The sequence below is a fragment of the Gekko japonicus genome, unplaced genomic scaffold (assembly GCF_001447785.1).
Source record: "Gekko japonicus isolate JY-2015 unplaced genomic scaffold, Gekko_japonicus_V1.1 scaffold1004, whole genome shotgun sequence".
Lineage (NCBI taxonomy): Eukaryota > Metazoa > Chordata > Lepidosauria > Squamata > Gekkonidae > Gekko > Gekko japonicus.
Window position 1 is genome coordinate 556,374 of NW_015161430.1, and position 16,693 is coordinate 573,066.

Here is a 16,693-nt window from a genome sequence, read left to right on the forward strand (position 1 = left end):
CTTTGTTTGTTGTCAAAACCCAGGGCTTTTTTTGTAGCAGGAACTCCTTTGCATGTTAGGCCACACACCCCTAATGTAGCCAATCCTAATGAGTTTCTGCTGTTGGGTGTGGCCTATTATGCTAATGAGTTCCTGCTGGGCGTGGCCAACTTGGGAGCCAGCCGGAACTCCGTTCCTGTGCGTTCCTGCCCTAAAATAGCCCTGTGGGTAGCCATCAGTACATGCAAATCTTCCCAGTGGGCAAATCATTTCCAGGCACAGAGAAAAAACTGAAGCTCTTTTTCCTTGCAGTCTGTGGTCCGAATCACAAGTGGGTCTCTGTGGAACATGTCTGCCCAAAGTCCACAGTGAGGGACACGTGGACTTAACAATGTGTGAATTGGCCTTGAAATGTAAAACGTTTTGAACACTTATCATTGTGAAGTATCGCTCCCATGATCATTCCCACCATAGGTTCTGTTCTGGGGTCTTCGTGAGCTGAAGAAAGTGCAGCTGCTTTCTGTGGACCGTCCGCAAGTTCTCATTGAGTGCGCAGCCAAAGGAGTGAAATCGTGCGTCATTCAGAGCTACAAAAACAATCCAAATTTTAACATCCTGGCAGACTGGTTTGAAGTGGTACGTGCATTGAACTCTACTAAATTTTCCTCTTTTTTCACAAAACAAACAAACAAACAAAGTAGAGGTTAGGGTTGCCAAACTCCAGATTGTGACTGGAGATCTGGAATTATTGCTGACCTCCAGGCTACAGAGAAGTGTTCACCTGGAGAAAAATGGCTGCTTTGGAAGGGGAAGTCAATGGCATCATATCCTGTTGAGGTTTCTCCCCTCACCAACCCCCTCAGGCTCCACCCCCAAAATCTCCAGGAATTTCCCACACCAGAGCTGGCAACCCTAGTAGAGGTTGATGTTTTGTAGGGAATAAAATTTGTGGGTTTGACCAATCCCTTGGATGGGCTGTCTCATAGAAGAATAAGATATAAGTATAATTTTTTAAAAAGTCTCAGTTGCAGAAATTCAGAAGGAAGTTCAATGGGATTGATGATAGTTCTCTGAAGGGGTTTTGCGCATCTCCTGATTTTCACCAAATTTTGCATAGAGAAAGAATTGTGCATTTGGATGATGCTGCTGAGGTAAAACATCTCTAAGAATCAAAAGGGAAGCTTAAAACATCCCATTTTTATTAATGTAGACATTTATATCTTGCTTTTTATCCTCCAAAGAGGATCCCAAGCAGCTTACAAATTTGTTCTCCTTGCCTCAGTTTTATCCCCACAACAACAACCCTGTGAGGTAGGTTAGGTTGAGAGTGAGTGACTGGCCCAAGATCACCCAGCAAAATTCCATGGCAGAGTGGGAATTCAAACCTGAGTCTTCCAGTTCCCGGTCTGACCCTCTAACCAATACAAAATGTGAGAAATTTCCTAAGTGAGGTGATTTTGTGTGCAATTGTAGCTGGGCTGAATCAATACATCCCAGATGAATGCCAGGTTCTAAACAGGCCCCTTTAATAAATGCTGGCAACCGTCACATAAGAAGGCAAAGCTTACTGGGACTCCTGATTTGTCTCCGCCGTTAGGAACTGCCTGAAAACGAATTGCTGCACCCACCGCTCAGCATCTGCGTCGTGGACTGGAGGGCCTTCGGACGCAGCACCCTGGTTGGAACACACACCATCAATTGCCTGAAACAGTTTCTATATAAGCCTAAGGAACTCCCTGCTCCACCTGCCAAGGACGTTAACCTTGCAGACGCTGGCTCAGGTAAGAAGTCCTGGCTTCCCAAGGAACTTGCAGTCAAGAGCCTTAGTTTTGTACAAGGAAGAAGAAGAGACTGGATGCATACCCTGCCCTTCACTACCTGAAGGAGTCTCAGAGCAGCTGACAATCTCCTTTCTTTTCTCCTCCCCACAACAGACACCCTGTGAGGTAGGTGGGGCTGAGAGAGCTCTCTTGAGAACTGCTGGTGAGAGAAAAGCTCTGAGAGAACTTGTGACTGACCCAAGGCCACACCAGCAGCTGCATGTGGAGGTGTGGGGAAATCAAACCCGGTTCTCCCAGATTAGAGTCCGCGTTCCTAACCACTACACCAAACTGGCTCGCATACAGGAAATGACCAGATGCCTTTTTAGGGACTGCCTTATTGCAGGTCAGGCACAGATCTAATGGGCACCCTGGAAATTTATGTATTTATTTACCTCCTTTATATCCCACCTCCCTCCCCAACAAGGACCCACAGTGACTTATGCCGTTCTCCTCTAGCTGCCAGTGTGTGACTGGCCCTGGTCCAGCGTCACCCAGCAAGCTTCCATGGCAGAATGGGGGTTTGTACCTGGTTCTCCCAGGTCCTAGTCCAACATTCTAAACTGCTATAGCACACTGGCTCACATTAGCCTGAATAGTAGGACTTCCTCCAGCACTGACTACGATCAAAGTGGTTGATTTTTTTGTAGCAGGAACTCCATTGCATATTAGGCAACACACCCCTAATGTAGCCAATCCTCCATGAGCTTACAGAGCTCTTCTTACAGGGGCTACTGTAAGCTCTTGGAGGATTGGCTACATTAGGGGTGAGTCGCCTAATATGCAAAGGAGTTCCTGCTACAAAAAGAGCCCTGATTGGCGATGCCATAATTCCATTGTAGATGCCCCGTATGCCTCTTCTCTGGTGGCGCTGTTGGATCCCTCAATGCACTAGAACCCTTGGCTACCAAACGGGAAGTCCCATATCTTTGTTTTCTCCACTTGAACACGGTGAAGGAGGACAGAAAGATCTCTCTCTTCTTGAGACTCTGGAGAGATGCTGTTTGCTGTCTCGTAGATTTTGGTGGTCTAAGCGGGCTAGTGGCTGACTTTCAGTCGAATGCTGCTCCTTGTATGAAGTGCCACGACTAAGTGGTAAAGCGCAAAATCTGGCATGTAGAAAGCCCTGTGGTCAACCCTGGCACCTCCGGATGAGAAGTGGCAAAGCTAAAAAAGACCTGTGGGCCTCAGACCTTGGAGAGAGTTGGCACTGGGTTAGAGTAACCAGCACCATTTTGGCTTCCATACAGGCAGTTTGCATAGAGCTGTGTGCTAGGATTGCCAGTCTCCATGTGGGGGCTGGAGTTATAACTGATCTCCAGGAATTACAACTGAATTCCAGACTGCAGGTATCACTTCCCCTGGAGAAAATGGCAGCTTCAAAGGCTGGAGTCTATGGCCTCCCATCCCTGCTGAGCTACCCTCCCCAGGCTCCGCCCCCAAATCTCCAGGAATTTCCCAACCCAGAGTTGGCAACTCCACTGTTTCCCTGCTGGAGACAGTCAAGTTCTGACATAGGTCCTTTCCGCACTTGGATCTCATCCCTGGTTTTATCAGAGTTCAACTCGCAACACAATACCTTGCATTTATCCCTGATTATAACAGCATCTGTTTATCCCGGGACAAGTGTGGGGCAAAACCAGGGTGACCCCAATGTAATGTGGAAACAAAAAAATACCCCTAGATAATTACAGGGGTGAACTCGCATGTAGTGTAGAATGTAAGTTCGGGGATGGGGTTGAACCAGGATTTAAGGTCTAGTACGGAAAGCACCATAGAAGAATTGTCAACTGGAAGAGCAAATTGCTTTTGCACCCTATCCCTTCCCTACTTTTAACCACTTCCAAAATAGTTTCAGAATAAGGCAGTTCTTTATGGACAGATCTATGACATCAACGCATATTGATTCTGTACTATGTTAACTCTCACAGCCTCCCCACAAAGAATCGTGGAAAATGTAGTCTGGGGAGAGTACAGTTCTGTTTTGTTGGAAATCCTCCCTCCAAACTATAGTTCTCAGAGTTCCACTGGGAAAGGAAATGGCTGTTTAAACCAGTCCTGTAGATATGCCCTAAAACTGTCAACATTCACTCCAAACCAGCATACTGAACATGTTTTCTGTCTGACTTAATGTTTTGTGTTCCTGGTTTCACACTCTAGCTCAAGCCCTTCAACCAGTTCAGGCTGCAGAGCTTCCGGTTGATCATATCTACGTTGACGTGGAACATAGTGCCCCGGTGCTAGCTGTACCTGAGCCCGAGCCAGTAGCACCACCTGCTCCATCAGCGCCATCTCTGCCAGCACCTTCTCCAAAACCTGTGTTTCCTCCTACCCCTGAACCTGCTAAGGATGGGAAGCAAAAAGTAAGTATCTTCCACTTTCTGGGATACTCATCTGTGTGATCTTTGCGTTTTCCACTGCTCAGTGCTTCCAATACAATTATTCATATTCTACCTTAAAGGCAGTGTCCAGCATAGATCTCCTTTTCAAAAAGAAAGGGGTGTGTGGGTGTGTGTGTGTGTGTGTGTGTGGCAGTGCTCCCTCTAAGCTGAGTTAGTGTGAGCTAGCTGACAGTTTTTTAGCCTCCAGCTCACACATTTTTGTCTTAGCTCAGGAAGGATGGCTCCAGAGCAAACTGATTGATGCAGTAGCCAAATCGCTCGCTCACAACTTTAACGCCAGTAGCTCACAAAGTAGAATTTTTGCTCACAAGACTCCACAGCTTAGAGGGAGCATTGGTGTGTGGTGATGCAACATATGCAGCCCACATGCATAAAGACAGTCCAGGGATACCTTGCAACTAAGTCACCAAATTTTGCAATTTTATCAAAAAATGATGAAAGAAAGAAAGAAAGAAAGAAAGAAAGAAAGAAAGAAAGACAGAAAGAAAAAAAGAAAGAAAGAAAGAAAGAAGAGATTGAATTTATACCCCACCCTTCACTACCTGAAGGTGTCTTAGAGCAGCTTACAATCTCCTTTTACTTCCCCTCCCTGCAACAGACACCCTGTGAGGTAAAAGAAGAAGAAGAAGAGATTGGATTTCTACCCCACCCTTCACTACTCTGAACTTGTAGCTGACCCAAGGTTACACCAGCAGCTGCATGTGGAGGAGTGGGGAATCAAACCCGGTTCCTCCAGATTAGAGTCCACACTCCTAACTGCTATACCAAACTGGCTCTCAACAGAACAGATCTATAAACAAGATACATAAACAATAACAGATACATAAACAAGAATACATTTTCAAAATTCATCCAATTTCAACCGAACACGAATAATTATACTACACCACTTAACTGTATCTCATCAAAGTTCTCATTTCTTTGAAGCACTCTTTTAAGTTTTATCCCTAAACCTCTCTTATTTTAACAAGCCCCTCACTGATTTCTGGAGTCTTTTGATTTCCAATATTGTGTAAAAGTTAGATGTGCAGCTCAAAACTATTGATTGGACTATCTTTAGAATTCCAAGGACATAATTTAATAGCAGGCATTCAGGAGTATTTCCTAACACTGTTTCCAAATCAGCACTCACTAACACTGCTACTTCACATATATGTTTTCTGAAGTGACCAAAGGTTACTCTAAATATGAGAGGTGGGAATCACACTGTAGGTGGCAACCTTGACAAGGTGTGGACGGTGTAAGGAAGCCGAGAAGGAATATTTGTCAGAGGTCCATGATGGCTTTTGGCAGCCCTTCTTGATAGCAGAAATTCATATAGAAGATTCCAGGTTGGATCCCTGCCATCCCTCGTAAAAAGGAATTAATGGCTGTGGTCACACACACTAAATAATCCGCTTTCAATCCACTTTCAGTGCACTTTCCAACTGGGTTTTTACTGTGTGAACTGGCAAAATCCAGTTGTAAAGTGCATTGAAAGTGGATTATTTAGTGTGTGTGACTGCAGACCAAGTGAAGGTGGTGGGAAGGGGAAAACATTTGCCTGAAACCTTTGAGAAATGCTGCCATTCACGGTTTGCAGGATACAACCCACTGAGTGCAACCAACGAAATTCTGCATCGATGTTCTGAATTTCTAAGAGCTTGACCGATATGCACAAAAGGATTGTGCGTGTGTCCATCTATGCATGGCATTTTGATATGGATATGCATTCGCACCCGTATTAAAATGCAGGTGGATGTCACCACCATAGTAGCTGCCTTCTGAAGTTAGAAATAGTACAGATTCACACTTCCATGCTGCAAAGGATTCTGTACCTGTCCACAGGTGGATCCTGGTTTCTACATTTGGCCAACATTGCAGGAGACTTATTCCTACTTTGTGTGCACAGTAGGGTTCCGTAGGGTGTGCGTGGGTGCGCAGAGGACTGAAGGACGTGGGACAGGAGTATAATGATCTTCACCCATATCCTTTTCCTTCCCAGGACTTGAGAAAATCATCTCGGCGTTCCACCAAAAGAAAAAAGAGAACTATTCGCACCCATATTAGCTGATTCACACTTCCATTCTGCAAAGGATTCTTACCTGTCCACAGGTGGATCCTGGTTTCTACATCTGGCCAACATTGCAGGAGACTTATTCCTACTTTGTGTGCACAGTAGGGTTCCGTAGGGTGTGCGTGGGTGCGCAGAGGACTGAAGGACGTGGGACAGGAGTATAATGATCTTCACCCATATCCTTTTCCTTCCCAGGACTTGAGAAAATCATCTCGGCGTTCCACCAAAAGAAAAAAGAGAACCATTGCAGATGAATCCGCTGAAAATGTTATTGACTGGTGGTCAAAGTATTATGCTTCTGTGCAAAAAGTCCAAAAGGTAAGAAACCTGAAGGCTCTATCTATATAAATAGCAGGTTCCTTGTGTATGAAATGTCGTCTTTTGCCTTTTCTATGACAAGTGGGAGAACAAAGTTTTCTGCGGAAGTTTTCAAACTTATCATTTCTTTACAAATGGGAATGTGAAATTCCAGATTTTTTAATTCTGAGGGAAGCAAGCTGCCACCATTGGGCGGAATACGAACACCAACAAATGCTGCTCCCTTTGAGAAAGGGGTGTTTTCTGTACCTACCTGCAACATGGGCCCTGAGTTCTCAGGGGAAAGGTTGTTTTATAACTAAATGGGGAAAAGTAAACTTGCGGCACACCACGCCAACCCAAAAGCTGGTCCTTGGGATTAGGGGGCCCTTGGTAGCAGTTTGGCAAGTTGCAGCTCAAGTGGGGAAATGGATAAATATCGTAGGATCTTCTCTTCCCCTGCAGAAACGGAAGTTCTTTATTTTATTTTATTTTATTCTGCTTTTCTCCTGTATTGGTGACTCAAAACGGCTTATAAACTTAAAACACGATCAAAGAATTTTAAAAAAACCCTAAACAAAGCTGACAACCCAACAGACCCTCCCACAGTCAAATTTAAAACCAGTTTCTAGCAAGCAATGAGCCGATGTTCCACTTCAGCCACCCCAAACAGTTCCTACTTTTACAATGTAGATATGTCATTAGCTGTAGTTCTGTAATTGTAAATGAGTTTAGTTGACTCATTGTTCTTTAATTATTTAGTAATCCTTGTGTATACTTTAATATTTAGCATCTTTCAGTGTTTTGATTTCTAACTTCTGATGTATGTTGTTTTTAAACTCTTATTGCACATTTTTTCTCTGTTTCAATAAAGTTTATAGAACCTGGAGGGGGGAAAAACCCTTAAAACCAGGGATGAGCCACAAAGCAGCTTCCAGGCCGATGTTGGATGTGTCAGCATAACTGGCACAGGACCACAAGCTACAAGCCCACCCAGTCTTGTCAAGGGCTTGTGCCTCTGGCCAAAACCAGGGTTTAAACTACCTGCGAAAAAAGGAGGGCAAATGCTCAGCTCACATCTTATTATTGAGCTGGGTCAGAAGGCTCCCCCAGTTTTCTTCCTTCTTTTTTCTTATGCAAATGCCACTTTAGGATTCATACTAGGGTTGCCAAGTCTTACCTCAGTTTTAGCACGGGAGTCCCTGGCCCCGGAAGTGACGTCATCGCATCGGGCACGTTGGAGGCGGGACCACTATAATTCGAGGGGAAACCATAGAGTTTTCCCTTGAATGATAGAGCGTCCCCCCACAATGTGCCCGGCGTGATGATGTAACCTCCGGGTGACATCATCACTTCAGGCACATTTCCACGATCCCGGCATTTTGGGGGTGGGGTTTCCCCCAGTGGCCCAATCTGCCCCCCCCGGGAATAGAATTCAGACCATTCTATTCAGAAAATGTTTTGGTTTCTACTAGCTTTACTAGGGTTACCAGGTGTCCATTATTGACCTGGAGAAGTCTGGTATTTTCACTGACGTTTAAATTCCCGGTATTTTTTTCAGTTATTTTCCTGGACAGTCAGTGAAAATACCAGACTTTTTGAGTCAACTGGCAATCTTACCAAGCCCAAACAGCACGAAACCTGCTCGGTGGTGGCACCAAGGCAGCCCAAGTGACAAGCAGCAGCGCCTGCTGCTTCATATTTGGCTTGGTGCTCCTTCAAGCTCAAGCAGAGCAAAGCACTGGCAGTCTTTAATTAGCAGATGGACAAACACTTGTCGGGGACGCTCTAGTCCAGGGGTGTCGAACTCATTTGTTATGAGGGCTGGATCTGACATAAATGTCACTTTGTCAGGCCAGGCCATGTGTGCCATAAAATGTAACATGAGGTACCAGATATATAAACTTTATAAAGATGATTTCAGATGCCAAGTGGCAATAGGATGCGTGATTGGATTAGGTACGATATGCAGACGGGTGGAGATATCAGCATTGGTGTGATATACAGAGGCGTGGCAATATCAGTATTAGTAATGAGACAGGAAACCTAGGTCTCAGTTTGGTACAGGAGGATTCAGTTCAGGAAGATGCAAAGTATAAATGGAAATAAGTCTGAAGAAGTGAGCAGTGACTCACGAAAGCACATACCCTACCACAAATTTTGTTAGTCTTTAAAGGTGCTACTGGACTCTTGCTCTTTCTAGTGCTATTAAAAACCACAACATTGAAAAACCAGTGGGAGAACATTTTAACCTTCCAGGACATTCAGTTGCTGACCTAAGAGTAGCAGTTCTCTTACAAAGGAATTTCAAAGGGAGATTAGAAAGAGAGACTGCTGAATTGCAACTGATAATGAAGATCAAGACAATGCATACTCCTGGACTTAACTGAGACCTAGGTTTCTTCTCTCATTACCAATGCCTGCTATTGTCATTTGGCATCTGAAACCACTTCACTCTCAAAGATATAAGGACAGATGGACTCACATTCTAGCTGTATCTGAAGAAGTGAGCAGTGACTCATGAAATTTTGGCACTTAGTTGTTAAGGTGCTACTGGATTCTTGCTCCCTTTCACTAATAAAGAATGCAAGTTGTGCTGTTAGGTTTCTTCCCCACCCATCTGTTAGAACTGGAAAGGGGGATCTCTCCACGTGCCCTGGGATTCCATCTCTCTCTTTCTGTATGGTGTGCTCTCTCTGGCTCTCCCCCCCGCTCCCATCTCTGAAGAAGTGTGCTTGCACACAAAAGCTTATACCTGGAATAAAAGGTTGTTGGTCTTCTTAAAAGTGCCATTGGACTCTCTCTCTCTCTCTCTCTCTCTCTGGCTCTTTGCCTCCCCCTCCCTCCCCAAAGGAGGGGGAGGAGCCCTCAGCCAATAGAGGGAAGGGAGGCTTGGTTTTCTTTCTCTTCTCTGTGAAGCAGGAAATAGGAGAGCCTGTGCAAAAGAAGCTGTGATGCAGGAAACATGAATTAGGAACAGGAAGCAGGAGGAAACCAGTTTTTTGTGGGCCAAATAGCAGCCCTGCAGGGGTCAGATCTCGCCCAAAGGCATTGAGCAGGGTGTTGGACTAGATGGCCTGTATGGCCCCTTCCAACTCTGTGATTCTATGATTCTATGCTGTTTGGCCTTGGAGGAGATGGCACTGGCCCCAAGCATGAAACAATAGCCGCCGCGGCTGCTACTTTGTGCTTGGGCTCGGCCTGTCTGGTATTTTTTTTTAAACCATCTGACAATCCTACTTTTCACTGAAATTCCTGTCAGTCATTGAGTGGTGCAAGTGTGAGAATTTGTTTATTTAAAACCTTGCTATGCCACCTGTTATCCTTGTGGAGGTGGTTGACAACCATTGTAAAAATACAGTATAAAAAATAAAATAAGCCAATGCTCAAATGAACATTTGTTTCTATACCTATCTTGTATACATTTAGCATCAGAATTTGCAGAATTATAACCAGAAGAATCAGTAGCAAAAGGCAGTAAAAAATGTTAATCGCCACTAAGAACTTTTTAAAAAGAAAAAGCACAATTAAATGTTCTTCATTCAATTAAAGCAAACCTATTAAAGCTGTAAGTATAGTGAATTGCTATGTAATGTTCCTTTTATATTCAAGGGTGTAATTTGTTCTTTTTTATTATCATTTTGAAAGGCAAAAGTACTCGATTTCGGTGATGGAAAGCCAGGAAATAGTGAGTACATATTTGCGTCATTTGTTTTAATGCTTAATGTAGAAATCCCATTGACTTGAGTAACTACTCGTGCAAAGATAGCTTTTATCCTGCTCACTGCTGAATGTATGTATACTTTCCAGATAAGGATCTGTCTAGGGTGGAATTTGGTAATACAGCCCAGATATGTATCTCGTACGTCTTACTTATCCGTGTATTGAATTTGTTCTGATGTGAACATGGTGGCAGCTACTGACTCACTGATCAATATTTAGAGAGGTTCTCTGTTCCATTGGCACAGGCTCGTTTTTCTTTATACAGAGCCCTGTCCCTAGTGTCCTTAACCCCTTAAACACAGCCTGCCCAGTTTTTCTGTTTTGTTTAGGGCCCTATCAAAGGGAAGATGGAGCAGTGAGTCTTCATGAAATCAATTGCTTGAGGTTAGCCTTGGACTTCCACTTACTATGCTGGAAGGCACATCTTTACAATAAGTTCCCAGAGTGCATCTGTTTGCCACTTACTTCTGAACCATTTTACCGGCATAGGAAGGAGAGGTTAAAGTGCCATTGTCAGAAAACTGAGCAGGACACAAAGGTAACATACTGGGGTACCCAAGATCTTTTCTCTGGGAGTGAGCAAATACCAATTTGCAGTCTCAACAACTGTGATTACTACCTATCCTCCGACCCAACTAGTGTCAAAGTTGCTTCTCTGTACTCTAGTACATTTTTATCCATGACCCAACCACAAACAAAAAGGTCAAATGGGGTGCGGGAATGCAGAGCTCAGTCCACCGTTTTGAAAGTAGCTCTCCTCTCCTCTCCAAATTAGCTGTAGTCCACCGTTTTGAAAGTGGAGTGTAGCTCTCCTCTCCTCTCCAAATTAGCTGTGGGTAGAACATCCACACGAGCCCTGCAGTCCCTCCATTTAATCAGTCAAAGTAGGTTTTTTTGCCTCTGGTTTAAAGTAGAAAGCTGCTGGAGTCCCAAGAGTCATGCTGAGAGAGAGCACGATGTTCTGTGGAAGCCCCTCCCACAAGATATGGGGGCATAGAAGTAACCAAAGTTTGTATTGTAGATAGAATTAGATGAGAGGGGAAGAGCCAGTGAAATCAGGATTCCAAAGAAGGCTTTACTAGATAAATGGGTATTATTTTCACAGTTGTGTTAAAACCTGATCTTTTATGAATTTTTCACATTCTTAAAAGAAAACTCTTAATTTGATGAATGCAGCATAGATACGACCTACTTTAGATACAGCATAGATACGACCTACTCTAAATGCCTCAGGTGAGCAGAATTTCAGTCACTAGATCGCTGCTGCTGCAGCACTTGCCAGTTATCTTATTATGCAGGCAATTTGCATCTCCACATGAGAGCAAAGCCTTAATACACCAGACCCTCCAGTCACTGGATACAGTGTCAGAATCCATGCCCAAGGTAACTCTGCTTCCCACCATAAATAGAATCCTACAGTGTAGGGTTAGTGTATAATCATTTCATATTTCTGACTAAGCTCATGGTTAAGGATTGGGGAGGACAAATACTGCCTGCTTTTTTAAAAATTAAAAATCCTAGCCCAGTCTAGCTCAGTCTAGTCAGATCTCAGAGGCTAAGCAGGGTCAGCCTGGGTTAGTATTTGAATGGGAGACCACCAAGGAAGCCCAGGGCTGCTGCACAGAGGCAGGCAATGGCGAGCCACCTCTGAACAATCTCTTGCCTTGAAAACCCTATGGGGTTGCCATAAATCACCTACAACTTGATGGCCACACACACACATTTGGTGCAGGGAACAAAAATGTTTGGTGCTGATGCTGAATTCTTTAAAATAGTGTTTCATAGCTGTGTCAGACTGACTGACATCTCATACTTTGATGCCAGAGTCTGAAGATCTGGAAATCGGTGCCAAGGAAATTGAAATATTTCTCCAGCGTTTTATCAGATGCTATATAAATAGCATGCTGATTTATTAAAAGCTATTTAAACCTGAGTGAAATATGCGAAAGCAGAGAACAAGGAATGCAGTCATTAGGCTTGCTGCCCAGTGAATTGTGTGGGAGCCCCAGATATTATAATATTGTGAAACTAAGCAGGTGTTAGGGGACTGATCAGTGGTTTATATGGGACTCCACTGATGATGGATGTAAGTATCATAAACCATGTTTTTAAAAGAAAGAGTGCAGCCATGATTGGTCAGACCTCTAAAAGGAAAGAAAGAATTTGATTTTGAAAGGATGAGGATCTACTGGTGACCACAGTGGAAATCTGGCAGACATAATTGCTGAAATTAACCAGGACTTTGATTTTCCAAAGATGCTAACGTCTAGAGAAGCTAAGCAGACAAATCAAGATCAGTAGTTGTGTTAGGCTGTCTGGAGCTGCAGTGGCTCAAGTGGTTAAGACGCTGAACTGCAGGCTGTGGAAGGTCAGTAGTTCAGCAGTTTGAGACCCGATTTGCCGCATGACGGAGTGAACTCCCGTCTCTAGTTCCAGCTCCTGCCAACCTAGCAGTTCGAAAGCAAGACATTGCAAGTAAATAAATAGGTACCATTTCAGTGGGAAGGTAACAGCGTTCCTTGCGCTTTGGTGTTTAGTCATGCTGGCCACATGACCACGGAAACATCTTCGGACAGCGCTGGCTCTTCGGCTTTGAAACGGAGATAAGCACCGCAACCCTAGAGTCAGATTCGACTGGCTTTCGAGCAATGGAACCTTTACCTTTACCTTTTAGCTGTAGAAAAGAGCAAGAGTCCAGTAGTTAAAAACTAACAGAATTTGTGGCACGATAGGAGCTTTCATGAGTCACTGCTCACTCACATGCCAGTGGTATCTGAAGCAAGCAGACAAAGAATTGTAAGCAGGAGGCAATACAGCCACAGCTTCTGCTGCCTTCTCTCTCCCTTCTCCGTGTGCACTTCTGTATTCTGAACCAGACTTCAGTTTTGCCTGCTGGCAGGCAGGGGAGCAAGGACTGGGGAGAAATGGACTCTCTCCCTCTTCGTTGACTGTTACGCAGCCTGATCCTATGCACACTTTTGTTTAGAAGTTATATACAATTTCATTCAGTGGGACTTATTTCCAGGTTAAGCATCTGTAGGATTGCAGCCTCCAAGTCAAAATACACGATATGTTTGATCCAACTTTTTTGTCACATGGATGATCAGGGAAGCAGCCCGAATAGCCCAAACTAGCCTCATCTTATCAGACTTGGAAGCTAAGCAGGGTTGGTACTTGGATGGGGGACCACCAAGGAAGACTGGGGCTGCTATGCAGAGGAAGGCAATGGCCAACCACCTCTGCTCCACTGCCTGCCACAGGAAGTGGTGGCGGCTACAAGCATGGACGGCTTCAAAAGGGAATTGGATAAGCATATGGAGCAGAGGTCCATCAGTGGCTATCAGTCACAAGGTATAGATAGGGGCTCTGGGGCAAGTGATGCTCTGTCTTCTTGGTGCTTGGGGGGGGGTCAACAGTGGGAGGGCTTCTAATGTCCTGGCCCCACTGGTGGACCTCCTGATGGCACCTGGTATTTCTGGCCACTGTGTGACACAGAGTGTTGGACTGGATGGGCCTTTGGCCTGATCCAACATTGGCATCTCTTATGTTCTTATGTTCTCTCTTGCCTTAGAAGCCCCATGAGGGGTCTCTGTGAGTTGGTTGCGACTTTATGGCACATTTTACCTTTATGATCATCAGGGAACTCGGCTTCAGAGCATTGTGTTGTTCCATTCTGCTCAGGAGCACTGAGAGGGGAGGAGAGGGGCTTCAGGCTTCCCTCTTGTGTTATTTTTCCTGTGGAAACAGCTACAGAGGAGGCCTGCTTGGCCCTTTCTTGGGTTCCATGTGTGGGGAGGTGTATGTCCGAAAAGAAGAAGAGATTGGATTTATACCCCATGGCCCTTCACTACCTGAAGTCTCAGAGCGGCTTACAATCTCCTTTCCCTTCCCCTCCCCACAACAACAATCACCCTGTGAGGTAGATGGGGCTGAGAGAGCTCTCCCAAGGACTGCCATTGAGAGGACAGCTCTGAAAGAACTTGTAACTGACCCAAGATCACAGCAGTAGCTGCATGTGGAGGAGTGGGGAATCAAACTCATTGCTCCCAGATTAGAGTCTGCGCTCCTCACCACTACCAAACCGCTCCTAACCACTACACCAAACCACTACACCAAAACGGTATTTAATCCCTAAACCTTGAAGAAGGAATCAGTCCTGATATCTACCTTTTTCTGTCAGAATTTGTCTGTAGACTGAATCTGTTCATCTCTCAGCTTAAAAGACTATCAAAATTCAAGCTGAACCTGCAAATATGAGAAATTCTTTTACGTTCTTACATAATTATTTCTCTGTGACTGAACTAGAGGATCAGTAATCTTTTCCACCTATATTTATTTATTTACGGTCCCTGCCGCACGGCAGGAAAAACGACGGCAGAAGTGCGGCTAATCTGAGCCGCACCAAACTAGAGACGCCGCGGCGGGATCCCACGGATCCCCTGAGCCACGGCGCCGTTGCTCCCCGGCACGATCAGATGCCGGGGAGAAAGCGACGGTGGGAGGGGGAGGCTGGCGAACTGCGCATGCTCACACATGCGCAGTTCGGCCAGGAGCCGGGGATGCGCCGGCGAAAGGACGCGCCGGCAATCCCACGGCCGCACTTGCCACGGCCTTTCCGGATGAACCACCCAGGTAGGTGGTTCTTTTTTGGTGCGGGGTTTTGGGCTGACAGGGATGGATCGGTGACAGGCGGGCAACGCTTCCCAGTTGTTGCCGTGGGATCGCGCCCATTTGCCGCGCATCCAATCCGTCCCTCTCCCGGCCCAAATCCTCGCGTGTGACCGGGGCCTACATTACTTATAATCGGCCTTTCTCATTTGGAATCAAGGTGTGAGTGCATTTAATACAATCAACACATAGTGAGTTGGTGCAATCAACAGGATGGAACATTCAATAAAAATACAACAGGACGACTGTAGAACCAATCAGAAATCTAAAAACAGAACTGAAGCAAAGTATTAACATGACACATTAAATGATGCCTAATTTACATAATAGGACCCTGGTTTCAGCAAGCTAAACACCGTCTGTCTGATGCTGTGTATAGACCACAGTCCGTATGGTTCTATGACCATCCTGCTGGTAGTTTGAGAGAGTTCTACCAAATAATAAATCAAGCACTATAACTACTACGAGACTCCAAAGTAATGGCAACCTTGAGAATTGTTTTTTGATTAAACTACTGCATCTGTAAAAAGCATTCATTCATCTTCACAGCAGCACAGACTGGTGGCCATGTAACGTTAAGCATTGAAGATGAACCAGACAGAAAGAAGAAAGATAAACTGGTCAAGAAGAAAGTGAAAGAAGCTTCCCCCAAACTAGCAACGCTGGAGGTAGAGTTCATTAAGATGATTTTAGATTCGGTTAATTCAGTCGGTCCAATCAACAGGATAGGACATTCAATAAAAATACAACAAGGACTGTAGAACCAATCAGAAATCTAAAAACAGAACTGAAGCAAAGTATTAACATGACACATGAAATGATGCAAGATTTACATAATAGGACCCTGGTTTCAGCAAGCTAAACACAGTCTGTATGATGCTGTGTATAGAGACCACAGTCCATATGGTTCTATGACCATCCTGCTGGTAGTTTGAGAGAGTTCTACCAAATAATAAATCAACCACTATAACTACTACAAGACTCCAAAGTAATGGCAACCTTGAGAATTGTTTTTTGATTAAACTACTGCATCTGTAAAAAGCATTCATTCATCTTCACAGCAGCACAGACTGGTGGCCATGTAACGTTAAGCATTGAAGATGAACCAGACAGAAAGAGGAAAGATAAACTGGTCAAGAAGAAAGTGAAAGAAGCTTCCCCCAAACTAGCAACGCTGGAGGTAGAGTTCATTAAGATGATTTTAGATTCGGTTAATTCAGATTTCTCTGCTGACCTGGGAAATAGGTGTCAGAGCTTCAGCAGATACGTTTGTGGATGAAGGGTACCAATTACAATGCAAAAGCTGGCCCTTTATTACTTTGTAATGCTGAATGTTGGACCAATCTTTTCCCAAAGATTTATGATGGAGATCTGGAGAGTGAATTTAACAACTTTGAAGACTGGGTGAAAACCTTCGAACTCTTCCGAGGCAAGTCTAATGATGAAGATCACGGGGACTATGATGAAAGGATAATAGGGAAGTTTAAGGTATGAATAAAAGCTGACCAGAGATCATGTGGAGTGTAAAAATCTATGCTGCATGGAAATTTGTGTTTCTCAACATTTTTAGATCAAGATGAGTAGCCAGGTTAGTCTGTCTGTGGCAGTAGAAAAGAGCAAGAGTCCAGTGGCACCTTAAAGCAGGGGTGTCGAACTCATTCTTTATGAGGGCTGTATCTGACATAAATAAGACCTTCATGTGTGTCATAAAACGTAATGCCAGGTAGCGGAGATATAAACTTTATAAA

At 44.5% G+C, this 16,693-nt stretch overlaps 1 protein-coding gene across 1 annotated transcript in view; it reads left to right on the forward strand.

The window, feature by feature from the left end:
• FER1L6 (fer-1 like family member 6) overlaps window positions 1-16,693 on the forward strand; it is a 160,532-nt gene that overhangs the window by 116,063 nt on the left and 27,776 nt on the right. Inside the window, exons 24-30 of the mRNA XM_015428956.1 lie at window positions 454-615; window positions 1,577-1,760; window positions 3,960-4,162; window positions 6,453-6,575; window positions 10,203-10,242; window positions 15,495-15,613; window positions 16,302-16,433. Coding sequence (XP_015284442.1) covers window positions 454-615; window positions 1,577-1,760; window positions 3,960-4,162; window positions 6,453-6,575; window positions 10,203-10,242; window positions 15,495-15,613; window positions 16,302-16,433 — 963 coding nt within the window. The remainder of the gene's footprint in view (window positions 1-453; window positions 616-1,576; window positions 1,761-3,959; window positions 4,163-6,452; window positions 6,576-10,202; window positions 10,243-15,494; window positions 15,614-16,301; window positions 16,434-16,693) is intronic.